Below are 15,997 nucleotides of genomic sequence, written 5' to 3'. Positions count from 1 at the left end.
ATACTTTAGCCTAAGGCTTGAAAATAGTGATTTGCAGCAAGTGTTCTCTCTTAATCTTAGAGGTAATGCAGAACTTTATATGCTACGCTTAATATAATTTATTGAAAGCTAGTTTGCTTTAATTAAAGTCAATCACAACTAGTTTATAATGACGCCTATTTCATTAGGATGAAATGTGCGCTTTGCCTTAACAAGTTCTTATTTCAATTCTAATTTTATACAAATGGCTATATTACGCTCAAGAATTTAAATTTTATTAAATTATTCAATTGGTTCATATACCTTCATTACCTAGATTCATCGAATTAAAGAGGCTTTCGTTCTTTTGATTTGATTGCCAAACTCTATTATTTTCGCTTTGGCAGTCAATGCGAGTTTCCACTGCTAATCTCTTTATCGTGATCGTAAATCATTTCGCAGTAACGCATCCCTGGGCTAGGACCCAAACCAAATCGCAAACGTTCCGCGAAGGGGAAAAATACCAAAAATAGTTCACTTAGAGCCAGACACGAACCCGAAGTCTTTGGCATTGCCCTGCCATTTGGATCGTCGTCGTCTTCGGTCGCTCAGTCATTTAAAGTCCATGGTACAATATGGTGTGCGGAATTTCCATTTAAACCAAATTAGGCAAAGGAATAATTTTTTCGCTTAAGGCCAAGCTGAAATGCCACAACTACGCTCGCTCAGCCCGACTGTTAGTTGGGTGGATGTGGATGGATGCCTGGGATATTGGACACTGGATACTGGATGCTGCATGCAGTATATACTGGATGCCTGGATACGATCCGTCGACTTGAGCCCGGCTTAGATATCATCATCATCGTCGTGGCCGTCGACATGGGTCTCTTTTGGCCACGGCTAGTCCTCCGCCGGCACAGAGATTGTCTGCGGATTTTGTGGAAAAGTCAATCGTTTGATTGACAAGTCGGTGCAGTGCAATGCACTCTCCCAGTCCCCCAGTCCCCCCTATCGTCTTTGTTTTTCTATTTTGATAATGCAAGTCCACAAAAGTGATCTTGTCTCCGTTTGATTCCTCCTGCTTTACTTCCTGCTCTGATGACCAAGAAGAATTCCTCCAGGAAAGAAGAATTTCTCGCAGAAGACAGCTCCTTAGCCATTGCGAGAAAGTTCTTTTTCCCGTTTTTCTGGAATACTGTTTTCCTATTTGAATTTAGTTTGTTCTTTTGGCCTAGGAGAGTGTGGCTGACCCAGTTGAATTTTTGGGATTCGACAGAAAACGCATTTGTCCACACGACAACGCCTCCGATTGCGCTCAACCCATTTACGAGTGTTTTCTTTTTTTATATTTTATTTTCCTTTGACACAGCCACACAGTGGAAAGCATTGTTTTCATTGAACAAAGAATTCTGGTGAGAGTGGAACAAAAATGAGTTCGAGGAGCTTGCCACGCGATCAAGTCTATGCAACAAGATGTATGCAACAGCCAAAACTGTTGTAAATAAATTTTAGTTATGTTATGAATATAATTTACTCAGGGAAAACCTACGAAGTAACTTAAAATGAATTATTCTAGTAACTGCAAGGGTATAACAATTTCGGTTTGCCGAGGTCAACTTCCTCTCTTTTTGTACTATTATTATTATTTTCAATGGCTTTTGTTTTATTTTCCACTTGGCCACAATGCCCATTGTGTTGGCTTCGTTGTTGTTGTCCCATTTAGGGCTCAAACAATTTACAATAAAAATATTTGTTATATTTTCAAATGCATTGGAGGCATTCCAACGAATTAGAAACAAAACAAACCGAAAACGTAACAAAAAACTGGGGGGGAAAAGCCGATAAAAGAGTCGCCTGTGCTTAATTTTTCTTTTGATTAATATCCGAGTGTGAAAATGGAAAGTGTGAAAGTTGCCAGAAGCCTCAGCCAAATGCAGCAGCCAGCCGGCAGCGGCAGCCAGAAGCCAGATGTCGACTAATTAGCTTTGATATATTAGATTTGAGCCTGGCCACGACAAATGGAACTTGAAATTCATCTAATTAGGCGATTTCCAGCGGAAAAATCAGCGAATTATTAGTTTGATTTAGGTTTTCATGGCGCACCGGCTTGCTTGAAAACTCGAAATCGTTGCCCAGAGTCGTATTGCTCATAAATATTTACAAACAGCAAATCGCAATCACAACAAGTGGCCAAGTGCAAACTAGTTTTAAGTAATTCCACCGGAGTTTTGTCGATGGAAGAAAGGGGCAAGAGCGATACTCGACTCTGAGTCGGACTTGGACTTGGCTGGGAGTGCAATTAGAATCGCAGGGGAGATGGGGTCCAGAAATGCGGCAATGTGGCATAGGGCATTCCCGCACTTTATCGACGACTCAAAAAAACCAGTCAGCTGGCTGCAAAACTGCTAGAAATCGATTCTAACTCGCAAGTGGTTTTCCAAATGCCACGCAAAGAATATTTTAGACTTGATGAACGTGCAACGTATACTACGCGATACTGGTTGCTGCCTTGGCAGCAGCAGCAGCAGCAACACCAACGTCCACAGCAACGGCACAGCAATAGCAGCAACAACTTTTGACCTAAATTTCAAGTTAAATGCATTTTAAATTCATTGAATCGATCTACAGCAGCAGCAGCCACTACAGCACTCGGCTAAGCCAGCCCCAGTGTTTTTTCTTTATACAATTTGAAATTAAAAAAGTCGAACTCAAAATTAAAGTATTCCGTTAAAAAATGTATACACTTACGGGAAAGACTTTTTTCCTTTTTATTTTATAAATAAGAGTAGTAAAGATTTAAAATTTAGGGAGGTATTCGTTTTTGTAAAATATTCTCCTATCAAAAATATTTGTTGCTTATATTATTTAAGTTGATCATTGTATTTAATGTTAACTTTTTCTCAATCAAAAGGTTTCCCAATTTGTAAAATTTTCAAGAATAACTTAAAGTTTACCAATTTTTTCATATCACAAACTTCATCTTTCGTTGGCTATGATCGCTTTTCTAACAAGAGTATACAATGGAAGACAAATAGAAAAAAATATAATAAATTATACAACTTGCAATTGCAATGTTGTGGTCGGGCCGTTGTTGTTACTGTACGCGCTACGTTGGTGTTACTGCCGCTGGGGCCAACAACAATGTTGGCTGCCGACTGGAAATGCCGTCACCATCGTCGGGCCAAGAGACATCGATTGGTAGGACGCGGAGGCAGGGGCGAGAGGGATCGGGATCGGGCCGCAGACGAGCTCCTCCGAAAGTACGTCAGCGTCGCAGCATCGTCATCAGAGTTGGCTTGTTATTTAGTCGCTGCCTGTGCCTACCATCGTTGCCTTTGTTTGTCTTACCACAGTTGCTGTTGCTGCTGCTGCCGCTGCCGCTTCTGCTACTGCACACACAAATTGAGCAATTCCAGTCAACAACTCCTACTTCCAGTTGAAAAGTAGCCAAGCTGCAGTCGAAGAAAAACATTAAATAGAAAAAAAAAAAACGAACCAACCGACAGTCGGGCGAACAACAACAGCAGACCATTAGGCAATATCAAATACGGTCATAAGTCTTGGCAGCAGGTTCTTAGCTGAGTTTGGTAATTTATACTTGAATTTTCTTTTTCTGCCGCGATAAGTAGCACGCAGCTACCTCGATTGCTAAGACTGTGTCTTAAAATAGCCTGTACTAATGGATTTTACAGAAACAACTTGGTTCCATTTCAATATTGTGAATATATATAAAGCTTGAGTGTAAATATGCTTAGTATATTTTATCAGAAGAGTCGCACATCATTCCTGTTTTTCCAAGGATCCCCTTCTTAGTTCAAGTTCATGGGGATTTTTCCAGCTTTTCCGTCTGAGCTGTCACTGGCTTGATGATGAATTTAGGTTGCTTTGACATTTGGCCAATTGACATTGGGACATGGCAACCAGGTTCCCGGCAACTTGGCATTGGCATTGCTAGGAGCCGGTTCATGAAATGATCATCATCATCATCATCGTTAGCATAAAAATAAATTTCAATATTGTACCATTTAACGGTTCCCGAGGTGATCTCTGCGAGAAGCCGGCCGTCCCTCCGTTTCTGATGCAACTGCAAAACGTTCTTCCTGCCGCAGAGACAGAAGATGACTCCGAATCCGAGTACGGCACTCATCACACATATTTCTCCAGAGACTATTCGCTTTTTTTTATATTTTTATTTTATTTTTTGTGGGTCTTGCAGAAGCAGACCGAGAACAGAGGTAAATTCGCTGGGATATCAAATACAGAAATCAACTGTCATGTTGTACGCCAATGACGGAAGTTTTGCGAGAATTTGTTGGCTCCTTTTTGCAGTTCTGTTCGTTTGGTCGGGCTCGAAGCCTCGTTCTAGCGGTACTTGGCCAGCTCCATCGCTCCAACTCCTTGGCTTACCAACTCTCCGCCTGCCTCTAATCTAATCTAATCTTTATGGCCTCAGAGATTCCAAAATTAGTATGTGGTCGTAAATAACAGCGAAAGTATAGGTCCGATTCGGCCCACGTCTTGAAATTTGATTTCCTTCGCTTGCCCGTTGGTTTTTTTAACACCCAAAAAGCAAAATAAGCTTGGTCTTTATGTAACTGGATGTCGCTGCCGCGACTTTATTGCATTTGGCTTAAGCCCAAACGCCATAAAAGTAGGGAAACCCCTGCAGCAGTTTCGTTTCATTACACATTGTGTGCCACTGACACACTAGCATTCGTAGGAGCGAAGCACAACACTGGCTGCTCGACTCCTACCCATCTATGTACGTAAATGAATTGAGGCTTGAAGTACCATAAAGAAAAATACGACTCTCGAAATGCAGTGGAAAAACATTTGAAATTCCGAAACAGAATGGGGCATGCCTTTGCTGACGAAAAAGTCCAAATTCCGGGGATGAATAAACAACAGTAAATCTTTTCAGATCTTTATTTAATCTACTCGTATATAAGGGAACACCTGAGGGTGTCTGTGGTTTAATAGTTTAATTTTTGATGGACAAGAATTTAACTTAAAATAAATGCAATATCAATACTCATAAGATGCAACTTTATTTTAGAGTTAAGCCAGTGCCAAGTAACAAAAGCCTAGCCATTAAAGTAATAACGTTTGCGACGGCATGACCAAATTATGTTAAATAGCACAGCGACGGCATCGGCGACGGCGACCTCTTCTCCCTTGGCCAACATGGCGTATGCGCAATGCCATTTAAAGGTTTTTACGCTGGCACTTAAAGTGACTTCTGCTGAATTCGGCTCGGTGACTTGTTCGTTCGTTTGTTTGTTTGTTTGTTTGTTGGGTTTCTCTGCCTTGGCAGTTATGTGACTAAGCTGAGATGGAGGAGTGAGTGAAAGGGGGCGTAAAGGAAGCTGCATCGCCGACGCCGGTGTGTCCCACTTTTTCGATTCTCGCTAATTGAGCCACTGATTTTCTAGTGAATGAAATGTGAAACCGGCCAAAGACTGCATATGCCTAGAGCCAGTACATTGCTCAGCCATAAACAGTCAGACGGTGAACCGTTTTTGGCCTCTGTGTGTTTTCATTCATAAAAATCATCGGATTGGCGGCGGGGCAAACTCTCTCCACCGTTTTCCGAACCAATTTTGTAATTACAACAACCGACGCGTCCGGATCGGCCCCAAAACCATATAAGTTAACCCGCCTTTTTGGTTGTGCACACTCGCTTGGGTTGTGTGAGTGCGCACACCGACTCAAATAAAGCCATTTGTGCCAGTTTTTCTCTCAATGCACTACTCAATGAACGTTGGCTGTGGCCCAGCACAAAACGTACCATTTATCATAACCACCAAACTAACGTTTTTCTACAAATTTCTTTATCTCATTGCAGGTAAGCGCACACCACCGCAACGACTACCATTAACGATAATGCCATTCACAATGCTAATCTATGTCGGTCAAAAAAACAAAAAAAAAAAAGTAAAACACACGTAAGCTTCTAGATAATTAAAAGTCTCAGATAAAAGGAGGTATTTGGGAAGGGGCTTAAAAAACATTGCGAAAGTCACTTGAATTAAGTTAGAGGTCATTTGTTGGGTGCAACAAATTACATATTTTAATCATTAGAATACATAAAGTTACTTAGCTATTTAAAAACAATAACTTTAATGGAAACATTCATATAATTAAATATAAACAAGTTATTGCAATAGACCAGCTCCTAAATCCTCAAAACTAGGAAAATTCCTATTAAGATGTGAAAGGAAATCCACTCTTTTAAATATCTAATTTCCTAAATTCAAATTTAAAAAAGAAAACCTGAAAGGAAAACCTTAGCCTTTATCTATGCCCCACAGTTTACAATTGTTATTGGTGGTGCCACATTTTGCGTATCCCGGAACAGTGTGAAGCGTAAAATATTTCTTGTTGAACTCTGGCCATTCGGGGGGAAAAATGCAGTAGCAAGCACTGCAGACCAAATGGAAAACGAAAATCGAAGATCAAACGAACTCGATCATGAATGACGGCGATCATGACGTGGCCCCATCAAGTTCACTTTCACTTAGTGTCAACAGCAGCAGCAAGCGGCAAAGCAGCCGCTGACGATGACAATCATCGATCTTCATCGGGCTTGGACTCGGGTTCGGGATCGAGTACTAGGGGTACTAAGTCTCCCCTGGCTTTTCCCGCGGCTTTCCTTCGACGCGAAGGCCTAGCTAAATTTATGTTCAAAGGCAAAACTTGACTGCGGTCTGTCGAAGGTTCGTTGCCATTTGGCGGCGATCGACGATCAACGATCTCTGGCGAACACACAACCACAAGGCGCTTTTCCTCCTTCAGTGCATAATTTCGTTTCGTTTTTTTTTTTATTTTTTAAATTAAAAACGAAAGTAGCTGTGAGTTGGTTTGTCTCGTCGACTTTTTTTGCTTGCGAAAATATATGCAGTCGCGCAATTATTTCGTTTTTTACCCGTCTTGCTAGTTTTCTCGCGATCCCAGGCGCCTGGTTGTGGGCCATTATTACGAGTATGTATTATATTTATATTTAAAATTTAGTTTATCGGTCTAAAGATTATTGATAGTTAAGGGAAATGGAAAGAATTTGTAAGGCTATGGTGTTGTGGGATTGTATTCTTGATTATTTTAAATAAAAGGAAAGCTTTAATCTAATATTTCATAAATAGAATATAAGAAATCATATAGTTATAATAAATAGTTATTATTCTTAATATTAATAATAGTACTTTCGAGCTTAGCAGGGAATCCATACGTCGTCTTTGTACGTCTTATTTTCCCATCAAGCATCGTTTTCCGCTTGGTCTTGCTCCGTATAAGCGCCCTGTGGCTCTCCTTGTTAAGTTACTCAATTGGCAGCGAGTTGTTAACCTTTTTGGCTGCACCTTCTCCGATTTTCCCCACGCCGCGCGGCATTCGATCTTGGATTGTATCGGTTTTTTGCGAGAGTTTCGCATAAGGTCCCCCGAAGCGTTGACATTTAATGATGAATTTGACACACAAGGGCACGACATCGAATCGTTTGTTGTTGGTCATCTGTCAACCATCTCCATTTCGCCCTTTCTCACTCTGAAGTCGGACAGATGATTAATTTGGTATGCATATACCCCAAAAGCAATCAATCCAGGTGGTCCCAGGTCCCCCCTTGTTGTGGGTTTTTTCAGTTTTTCCCTTTTATGTTTACAGATTATCGTTGTGCAATATCATAAATAATGAAGATTGCCGAGGTTTGGTAATATAACTAGCCGCAAGTGATGTGGGAAGTTTCAAATGTCCTGTGCTTGATAATGCTTTATACAAAAATGCAAACATTGGAAAATGTTGAAGGGATTTTGATTTACAATTTTAAGGAACTATAATGCAGCTAAGGCTTAAAGATCATATTTTGATACTATGCTTTGTCTTTGCGAATATAATAAAATCGGAACAAGATTTCATGGATTTCAATGGAAGATACCAAAACATCTTGCCTTACAAAAAACTCTTCTAAAAATAAATATAAACAATTAATAAAATGGTTTTAAAATGTCTTTAAGTTTATTTATTGAAGTGCATTAACACTTTAATACTTAAAATGTTGCATTATTTTGGCCTACGAGGAAACCAGTTTTCCTGCACATAGGATGCATATATGGCTATGATCGCACTGTGAACACTTGGCGAAACTTTCCATTTCATTTTTGCATTCTTTTCCCTTTCATTTCATTGGCCGCTCACCACTCCCGGCCCCTGGCGGCTGCCACAGTCAGCAGCCAGAGTATTTTATGTATTTTTAAATGCATTTCTAAATGAATTGTAATACCGTCTGCGTCTTCGTCGGATTGGCATCATGGAGTCGAAGTCGCAGTCGCCCAGACACGACCTGTGCGAGCGAGTGTATGTGCGATGTCTATCGCCCGAAACTCGGAGCGGAGTTGAATGGAGTCTCTCGGGTTGGATCGCGGCAACTTGCAAACTCATGTGCGGCAATAAAAATAAAAAAAAAAAAAACAAAAAATACCCGTGCTCGTATAACAAAAAAGAAACAATCAAATGCAAACATATACGGCGCACAAGAAGCTAAAAACGTTGAAGGTGATTTTTACTTTTACTTACTTAAATCCGTTTGCACGATTTTCCACCATCGAACGTCGATTTCAAATGCCGCGCGCTTTCAAATGAAGAGCCAACGACCAGCGGCAGCAGCGGCACAGCTTCCACATCCACGCAGCAGACTCCACAGATGCGAAAGATGATGAAGCCACCAATAAAGGCCTTCGTCCAGCACACCCATCTTCACCTCTGCCCCCGTCCATTGAAAGTGAAATGTTGTCTTTAAACAATTGTTTTGTAATTTTTTATGGCTGCCAGTGCGTTGTTTTCCCCCCAAGAAAATCAATTTCAAACAGTTTTTCTATTGTAATTTCCCGTAAATAAAAGCAGAGGAATGACTAGATTTTTATTTCATTTATATTATTTATTTCTGTATTACTTTATTACTTGTTTTGTTTGCCTTTCATGAGTTTTATTGGGGATTTTAATTAGCCAGGTCTGGGGCTGAGGTTTCCTTTCGAGTCATCATCCATAGCAGCTTTAATTATTATCATTTGGGCTTGTAATTTCGGTTTATAATTTGATTTTGCGGTTAGATTTGAGTTTGGTTTTGTTACAAAAATTATGAGAAAATTAACAAAAAAATGTATATATGTGCTTAGTGTTACTTTATATATTTATCTTTACATTTAAATGCTTTAAATTAGGAAAATAACTTTTTCTTCTTTGAAAATTAAGACAAAACCAATTTTAACTTAAGGGAAGCACCCATATTTATTTATCTCATCCCAATGCCCTTTCTCCACTCCATAATGATGACTAATTACCGGGCCTAAACGATGTCACCCATGCAGGTGATCTCATCCAACCCGAGATGCGATCCGGTGCAAGCCCAGCATGATGCACATGCAGTTCCCACAGCGGCCAACGAAAGTGAAACTGCCCCGGCGATCGGAAAGAGAAAGAGCGAAACCAGAAAACGAAATTTCCAATACTTAATGTTTTCTTAAATATTACACAATGGTCACGGCCCGTCCAAGTCAATATTATGTTATGTTAATAACTCCCGGGGCAACAAAGTAAGGCCCCAAACTTTCCCGCTCTATGTAGCTGGGCGAGGGCAGGCGAATTCTTGGCGTGCCCGGCAGAACTGGTCGGCGGATGTGGGGATGCATTGCCTTCGCCCCGAATCGGATTCGATCGCTGCCAGTGGTTCCGGATCGGGCCAGAAGACAGACATGCTGTCTGCCCCCCTCCATTCTCTGGGGCTTATCTGTTTGGCCCTCGCTTCGATCCGCTTTGTTTTTTTGCGTTTCGTAAATGGAGCTTGAAGCGCGACCGAGCACCGCAGGCGACCAGCACACAGGGAAACTTTTCAGCAAAGATGATAAGACATTTTTTATATAATTTAATTTATTAATTTTAATTTATAATATTTAAAGAAATCACTACATTATTATTTAAATTATTAGGTCAAATCAGACTTTAAAAAGATTTCAAGGTTCTAAGATAAGGAAGGTTTGTAGTTGGTGTGAATTTTTATAATATTAAATATTGCTTATATTTTTATTTAATTAATTTCTTTTAAGGAACATCTCTTAATTGCCGTTGCTTACTTAAAAAAATAATACATATTAAGTTTGTATAATTTATAAAATTGTTTTGTATTTATTTCCCAGTCAAACAGAAATGTTTGCAGGTAAACCCATAATTGAAGTTATATTCTTGAAGTTCCATTCCTCTTTGAACTCTTACCTATTCTATATAAATTTTGATTTAAATTTTAAAAGTGTGTTGTATTTTCTCTCTGTGTACTGAACCATTGGAAGACACAACAACCGCAGCAGCCATTCGGCATTCGCTTTCATTTCCAACTGCAGTTGCCTCTCAGCTGCTGGTCAGTCACACTTGCTACCCAATGCCATGGCGCACACCGTATTTTTCATGCCGTGCCATGCCATGCCATGCCGTGCCATACACTTGCCACTCGACGGCCCCCCTTTCGCACCCTTTGCACTGCGCCACTGCTCCTTTTGGCCGCTCGACGACGCGACGGTTCATCAGTGGGTTGCACTTGATGTTCGGGTCTCTGTTTCAGGTTCGCTTGCTTTGTGCAGTTTCGCTTTCGATTTCTTTCTTGCTTTCGATTTTCGATACCCTTGAATACGTTTTCAGAGGTGTTTTGAATTTCTATAAGTCAAGCCATTGAATATCGTAGAAGATGGTTAGAATTTATTGGAGTTTGAAAAGATCTTAGGACTATAGGTTCCTAAATTTTCCCTCTTTAAACAAGTCAATCTTAATAGAGTTATAAGAAATATTATGTAATAAACTACTATATGTCAAAAGATCATCCTGAAGACAGTTTGAAGGTTTAACCTTTAATATTTGAGTTGGGAGAGACCATATTTTCTCAAGGCGAAATGTACTATTGCATCTTACCGTCCAAAGCCCTTATGAGCAGTCAATCAACCAGAGTCTTAACTGATCGCAAACCACTTTCATCTGCCAGTGCGGCTCTCTGTCTTTTTCCCTGGGTTTTGGGAGTGGGAGACTTAATAAGCGTGCGAAACTTATTAATCATATTTCATGTCGGGGTCGCTGCCATGCGTGGCGATGGTTAAGGTACGACAGCGTATACTTATACATATGAATGACCAGAGATTAGCCATCATTGGCTTAATCGCGGGCTAAGATCGGCAGCGGCCCTTTTGGGCAGCCACTTTCGTTTTTATTCGAAGCCACTTAAGCGAGTCGGAAGAGCATCGATTCATGGTCAGCAAAGAAAGCTTTTCTCACAAATTAATTATGCTTCTCGAAAACCTCCCCGTGTAATAAGTGATACGAAAAATAAATTGTATTCATTCACTGATAAAAAGTCAAGATATTCCAATTCTCAAACAAAATTTTCCCAAGATACAAGATAGCGCGGATACTAGAGACATCTAAGGTAATACTATTACTTTTTAATGTAACGATTTAATTACACTTAATCAAGGTTAGGAAATTAAAAAAACTAACTAATGTAGTTATTTAATATTGGAATAAAACTAAGCTTCTCTATTAAATCGTAAAGTTAAAATTGAAAATCAAATATCATTTGCTGGATTTTTGCTGAAATTAGTGATCAGAGATCGCAAACCAAAAATTGTTTATCGCAACCCTGGAAAACCTGTTGCCATTTGGATGGATGTGGATGGTGGTGGCTAATGATGATTTAGTCTGTTGTTGTTATCGCTGCGGTTGAGGATGCTGGCTGTCCGCCGGTTATTGCCGCTTGCCTATTAAGCCACAACTTAGAAACTCAAAGCGAAACAACAACTGCAGCGGCCAGATTGAAAATACACATGTATAAATAAACAAAAATAAATAAGCAAACAGCAGTGGGGCTGGGACTGGGACTGAGGCTGAGGCTGAGGCTGAGGCTGAAATTGAGTCAAAAGCCCAAGAGATTCAACGAGATTCAAGAGGCCGGGGCTGCAAACAACTTTCCACTCCAACTTACAACTCGAAGCCGAAGCCAAAGCGGGTTTGTGACTCGACTTGACTTGACTTTGACTTGGACATGATCCACGTGTGCGTGAGTCTACTAGCTAAACACAGTATTTGGTATACGTACGGATAAATACAGATGTGTGCGCATACGTGATATGTGGAGGGGCTGCCACAAATTGTTTATTTGTCAATCGGTTTTTGGCTTATTAGCCACAGCCGAGCAGCGGCGCTGCAGCAAAAGTGAAATTTTCCACAGCTCCTAGCCAGAGCCAATTTATGGCCAGCGGTACAATTCAGTTAATGGCCCAGCCGCTGCCAATAAATCAGCGCGCGGTGAGTGAAAAACGTGACTTTTGATTTGACATTTCACAGTCATAAGTATGCGACGATCCGTCGTCTCGCCTCTGGTTTGTTATCAAATTAAATCGAAAACAACCCGGTCTCATGCAATTTAAATTCATTTGGCTCTGCAGCTGGGACTCGCCTTCATCTTCATCAAGAGCCTCTTGAATGTCATCTTGAATGTGGCTAAATGTCAAAATGCATCAGCATCACCGCAGTCATCTTCCCCGCCGTTAATTGAGTCATTTGGATTGTCTCTTCCCTCCCCTCTTCAATCGCTCCATCCAAGACTTTTCCCTCAATACTATTTAATTCTATAACTAACCGAATGCATTCTCTATTCGTATCTTGCACGCTTGCGCAACAGCGAACGGGTCTGACTGAACCAGTAAGTATGAGGCTGAGACTAAGCCTAGAGTAGCTTCTCTACTTATGTCTCTCTTGCATGACTTCATATTATTGAGTATTTTCATAGAAGTTGGCAGATTCTAGGATATATTCATTACTTACTAGCTTTAGTTGACTCATCATTATTTAAATTTTGGATAAAACTGGCATTTATTATTTATAGATATAAGGCTATCCGGCTCGAAGGACCAAAATGTAAAGGGTTCCAAAAATATACATTTTATATATATACCTACACATTTACTCACACATTTTATTTTTATTTTAAAATAAGCATTTAAAAAAGTTACAACATTTGGATTGCTACTTCGATAATATCGAATGTTTTAATAATTTTCCATTCAAATCACTGGGGAGCCCAAAACCGAGTCTGGCTTTGCCAGAGCTGGGTTCCCAGTGCCTGTTCACAGTCTGTTGATTTGTCATTAGCATTCGTACTTGTGCTCAAGTTACTCACTCGCTGGGGATCTGGCGCGATCAATCAGTGGGGCTTTTGTTTGGGGTCGGCCCACATTTACACGGCGCGCTTGGCTTCATTAGCCAGCGCCTGGGGGCGGAGCCACGCCCTTGCCGCCCCAACCGCTCACTCAAAATTCTGCACGCGCAGCTCCGAAAGCCCCCCTTTAAGCTGAAAGTCTCCCCATTTGTGTTTTGTGTGTCAGCAGCGACATGCGCGATGCATACATTTCCAGAATGTCGTTCGGATTCGTTCTGAAAAATCCGCTAAGAACAGAAGTTGGGTTGGGCTTCTGGAACAATTAAGCTGGAGCATGTTGCTGTGCAAAATGCGATCTTAAATTTAATCTGAAATCAGCACATAACTTTTATAAGCTGCCTGAGTGCCAGGTCAGTAGTTAGCAGGGTTCAGGCCCTTTCCACATTAGCATATAGTTTCAGTGTTGAATCAATAGAACAGCAAACGAAAATAACAATTCGCACAATTTGGAAGACAATTGTGACTCATTTAGTCACGATTTTTTACAATTGTTTTTTCATTTGTGCAAAACGACAAAAAAGTAAACCAAAACAAGAACCAGACTGGCATTGATAATTTATGTTGGCCTGTCCCCGGAGTGGGGCTTAGGCTATGTACGTGGTCGGGTACTACGAGTAGCCAACGGGACTCTGGAGATCGGCCTCGCCACCAAATGGTGTTTTGTAATGTGACAAAAGTAGATCGCAATTCGGCGATCGTGTGAGCCCGATCGCCAACGGGTCGTTAGAAGGTGCTACCACTAAGGCTGAACTGAGCCCATTTCTGTCACTTAACTCCTCGGACCCATTGAAATTTATGTGGAAAACGTGTCGACTGACTTAACCTGATGAAAGCCTGACAGCTGCTGCTGCTGCTGCAGACTGCAGACGGCAAACTGCAACTGCAACTGAAACTGCAGCAATAGCGAAGGCTGCTACTGTTGCAGCTTGCAAGTCTCTCACTCATTCTCTCTGCCCCAGCTATTTGAATACAAACGTGCGACTTTTCACATAAATCAATGTTAATGGCGCATTTAAACGACCCACCGCCGACAACAACAACCACTGAAATCGCAGAGAATATCATAAAATGAACAACAACAAAAAAGAAGGAAAATACACAAACCAGATAAATAAAATTAGCCAGCGTAATTGCAAACCAGACAGCCGGAGACCCCAAAAAGAAAAGAAAAAAAAATTGAATATATAGAGTACAGTGGCTCGATCAGACCTCCGCGTGGAAGGGAAGCGGGAGGAGGCGAAGGAGGAGGTGTTTCTTTCGGCCAACTTTGTTCAGTTGCTGGATAGTCTGGCACCACCGAGTCGAGTGAGTGGCCGGGAACTACCGTATTACACATTTCTAGCCTCACTCTTTGTGATTTTATTGTTTTGTATACATTTTGTGGTGTCAGCTTACAAGACATGATCGGGGTCGTTTGGGATCAAGAAATCGGACGGCATCCTAGGCGATTCCAGGGGGTGGTAAGGTCGCTGACACAAGGTGGCTTAATTGAGGGTTCATTGTAAGCATTGGGTGGGAATCATCTTTAATTTTTATTATTTATTCATATTTTATTATTAATTTATATTGTTGATTACAAGAAATACCAAGCACAATGATATTACAAGTAATTATAGATTGCAAAGTTTAAATTAGTTAGCTTTTTTTTCATTTGCGAAATATAATCTTCATACATCTGTATTTATGCAATTTTTTGCAAAATTCTAGTAATATAGTGAAATTCTCGTACGTCATTAACATTAGTCATGGCCAAGACAAATGTATCTGTCAGTATGTATGGTACACCTGGTTGCGGTAAAGTTAACACGTGCGCCACATATATAACGAAAAGCTGCGATAAGCAGGCGGAGATAAAAACCAAAAACACAAACGGCTGGCTAAGAAAAAGTTTGAATTTTTTAATTAAAAACACATTTACTTTTTGTTTTTTTTTTATGGTGGTGATAAGCAAGATATGATAACCAAATTTGTTTTATTTTCTTTATTTTTCGCCAACGTAGTTTTTGAATTGATGTGTTTTTGCAAATTGAGAATAATTTCTTTTGGTTTTATAATAATGCCTGATCGTTATCAAATCTGTGAGAAATATTTACATAATTTGCTGTAGTTTATGTCAAAATTATGTCATTTAAATTCCATAATCAATTAGCATTGAAATGTTTTTCCGAGTCTTATACAACATATTTTTGAACACATATTAACACATTTTCTCTCTTTCAACATTTTTGTAGGCATCGCGAAAGGTCTCTAAATGTGGATATTTATTTGTGGCGCCAGATTGGGACTTTAGCAATCCATTGTACAGAACAAAGGTGAGTTTTTAATATATTCATAACACGTTTATATTCTAGAATCTTACTTCTAATATTTGAATACAAGATGAATGTTTATGCTGAATCTAAAATAGTTTATGAAATTGACAAATTTAAGGTGAGGCTTAAAGAAATATAACGTTAATTTAAAAATATTCGTTTGCTTTTCTCTAGAGATCCACGCTTACAAAGACCAGCTCGTTTTGAAGCTTAAAAAAATATATAAAAAAAAACTCACACTTCGAATGCATTAAGGCTAACCAAATTTTCGATGTCCACTTTCCCAAAAATGCCAAACCGCCTATCCCCACTACAAGTAAATCCCATAAAGCAAATTGCCAGCCTTGTCCACCCAAAGGGGGTGCGGTAGGGTTGACATGGGTGGCGACTCGGAGGCGTTGGCGGGGTGGTGCGAAAAGCAGAAACACTTGAGCAAATATTTGACAGCATCTGGCGGGAAAGAGGCGACTGGCAGCCACCGATT

At 40.3% G+C, this 15,997-nt stretch overlaps 1 protein-coding gene across 6 annotated transcripts in view; it reads left to right on the top strand.

The window, feature by feature from the left end:
* Nucleotides 1-15,997, top strand: part of osp (myosin phosphatase Rho interacting protein outspread) — a 92,096-nt gene that overhangs the window by 44,176 nt on the left and 31,923 nt on the right. For 4 of the 6 annotated variants that reach the window (XM_017170691.2, XM_070283948.1, XM_070283934.1 and 1 more), the window contains exon 2: nucleotides 15,433-15,513. In XM_017170691.2, coding sequence (XP_017026180.1) covers nucleotides 15,433-15,513 — 81 coding nt within the window. Of the gene's footprint in view, nucleotides 1-12,664; nucleotides 12,686-15,432; nucleotides 15,514-15,997 lie in introns of all 6 variants that reach the window. The other 2 variants (XM_017170690.2, XM_070283939.1) reach the window with 1 other exon arrangement.

The sequence above is a fragment of the Drosophila kikkawai genome, chromosome 2L (assembly GCF_030179895.1).
Source record: "Drosophila kikkawai strain 14028-0561.14 chromosome 2L, DkikHiC1v2, whole genome shotgun sequence".
Taxonomy (NCBI): Eukaryota; Metazoa; Arthropoda; class Insecta; order Diptera; family Drosophilidae; genus Drosophila; species Drosophila kikkawai.
The sequence above is the reverse complement of the archived record's forward strand: the minus strand, read 5'-3'. Positions and strand labels throughout refer to the sequence as shown.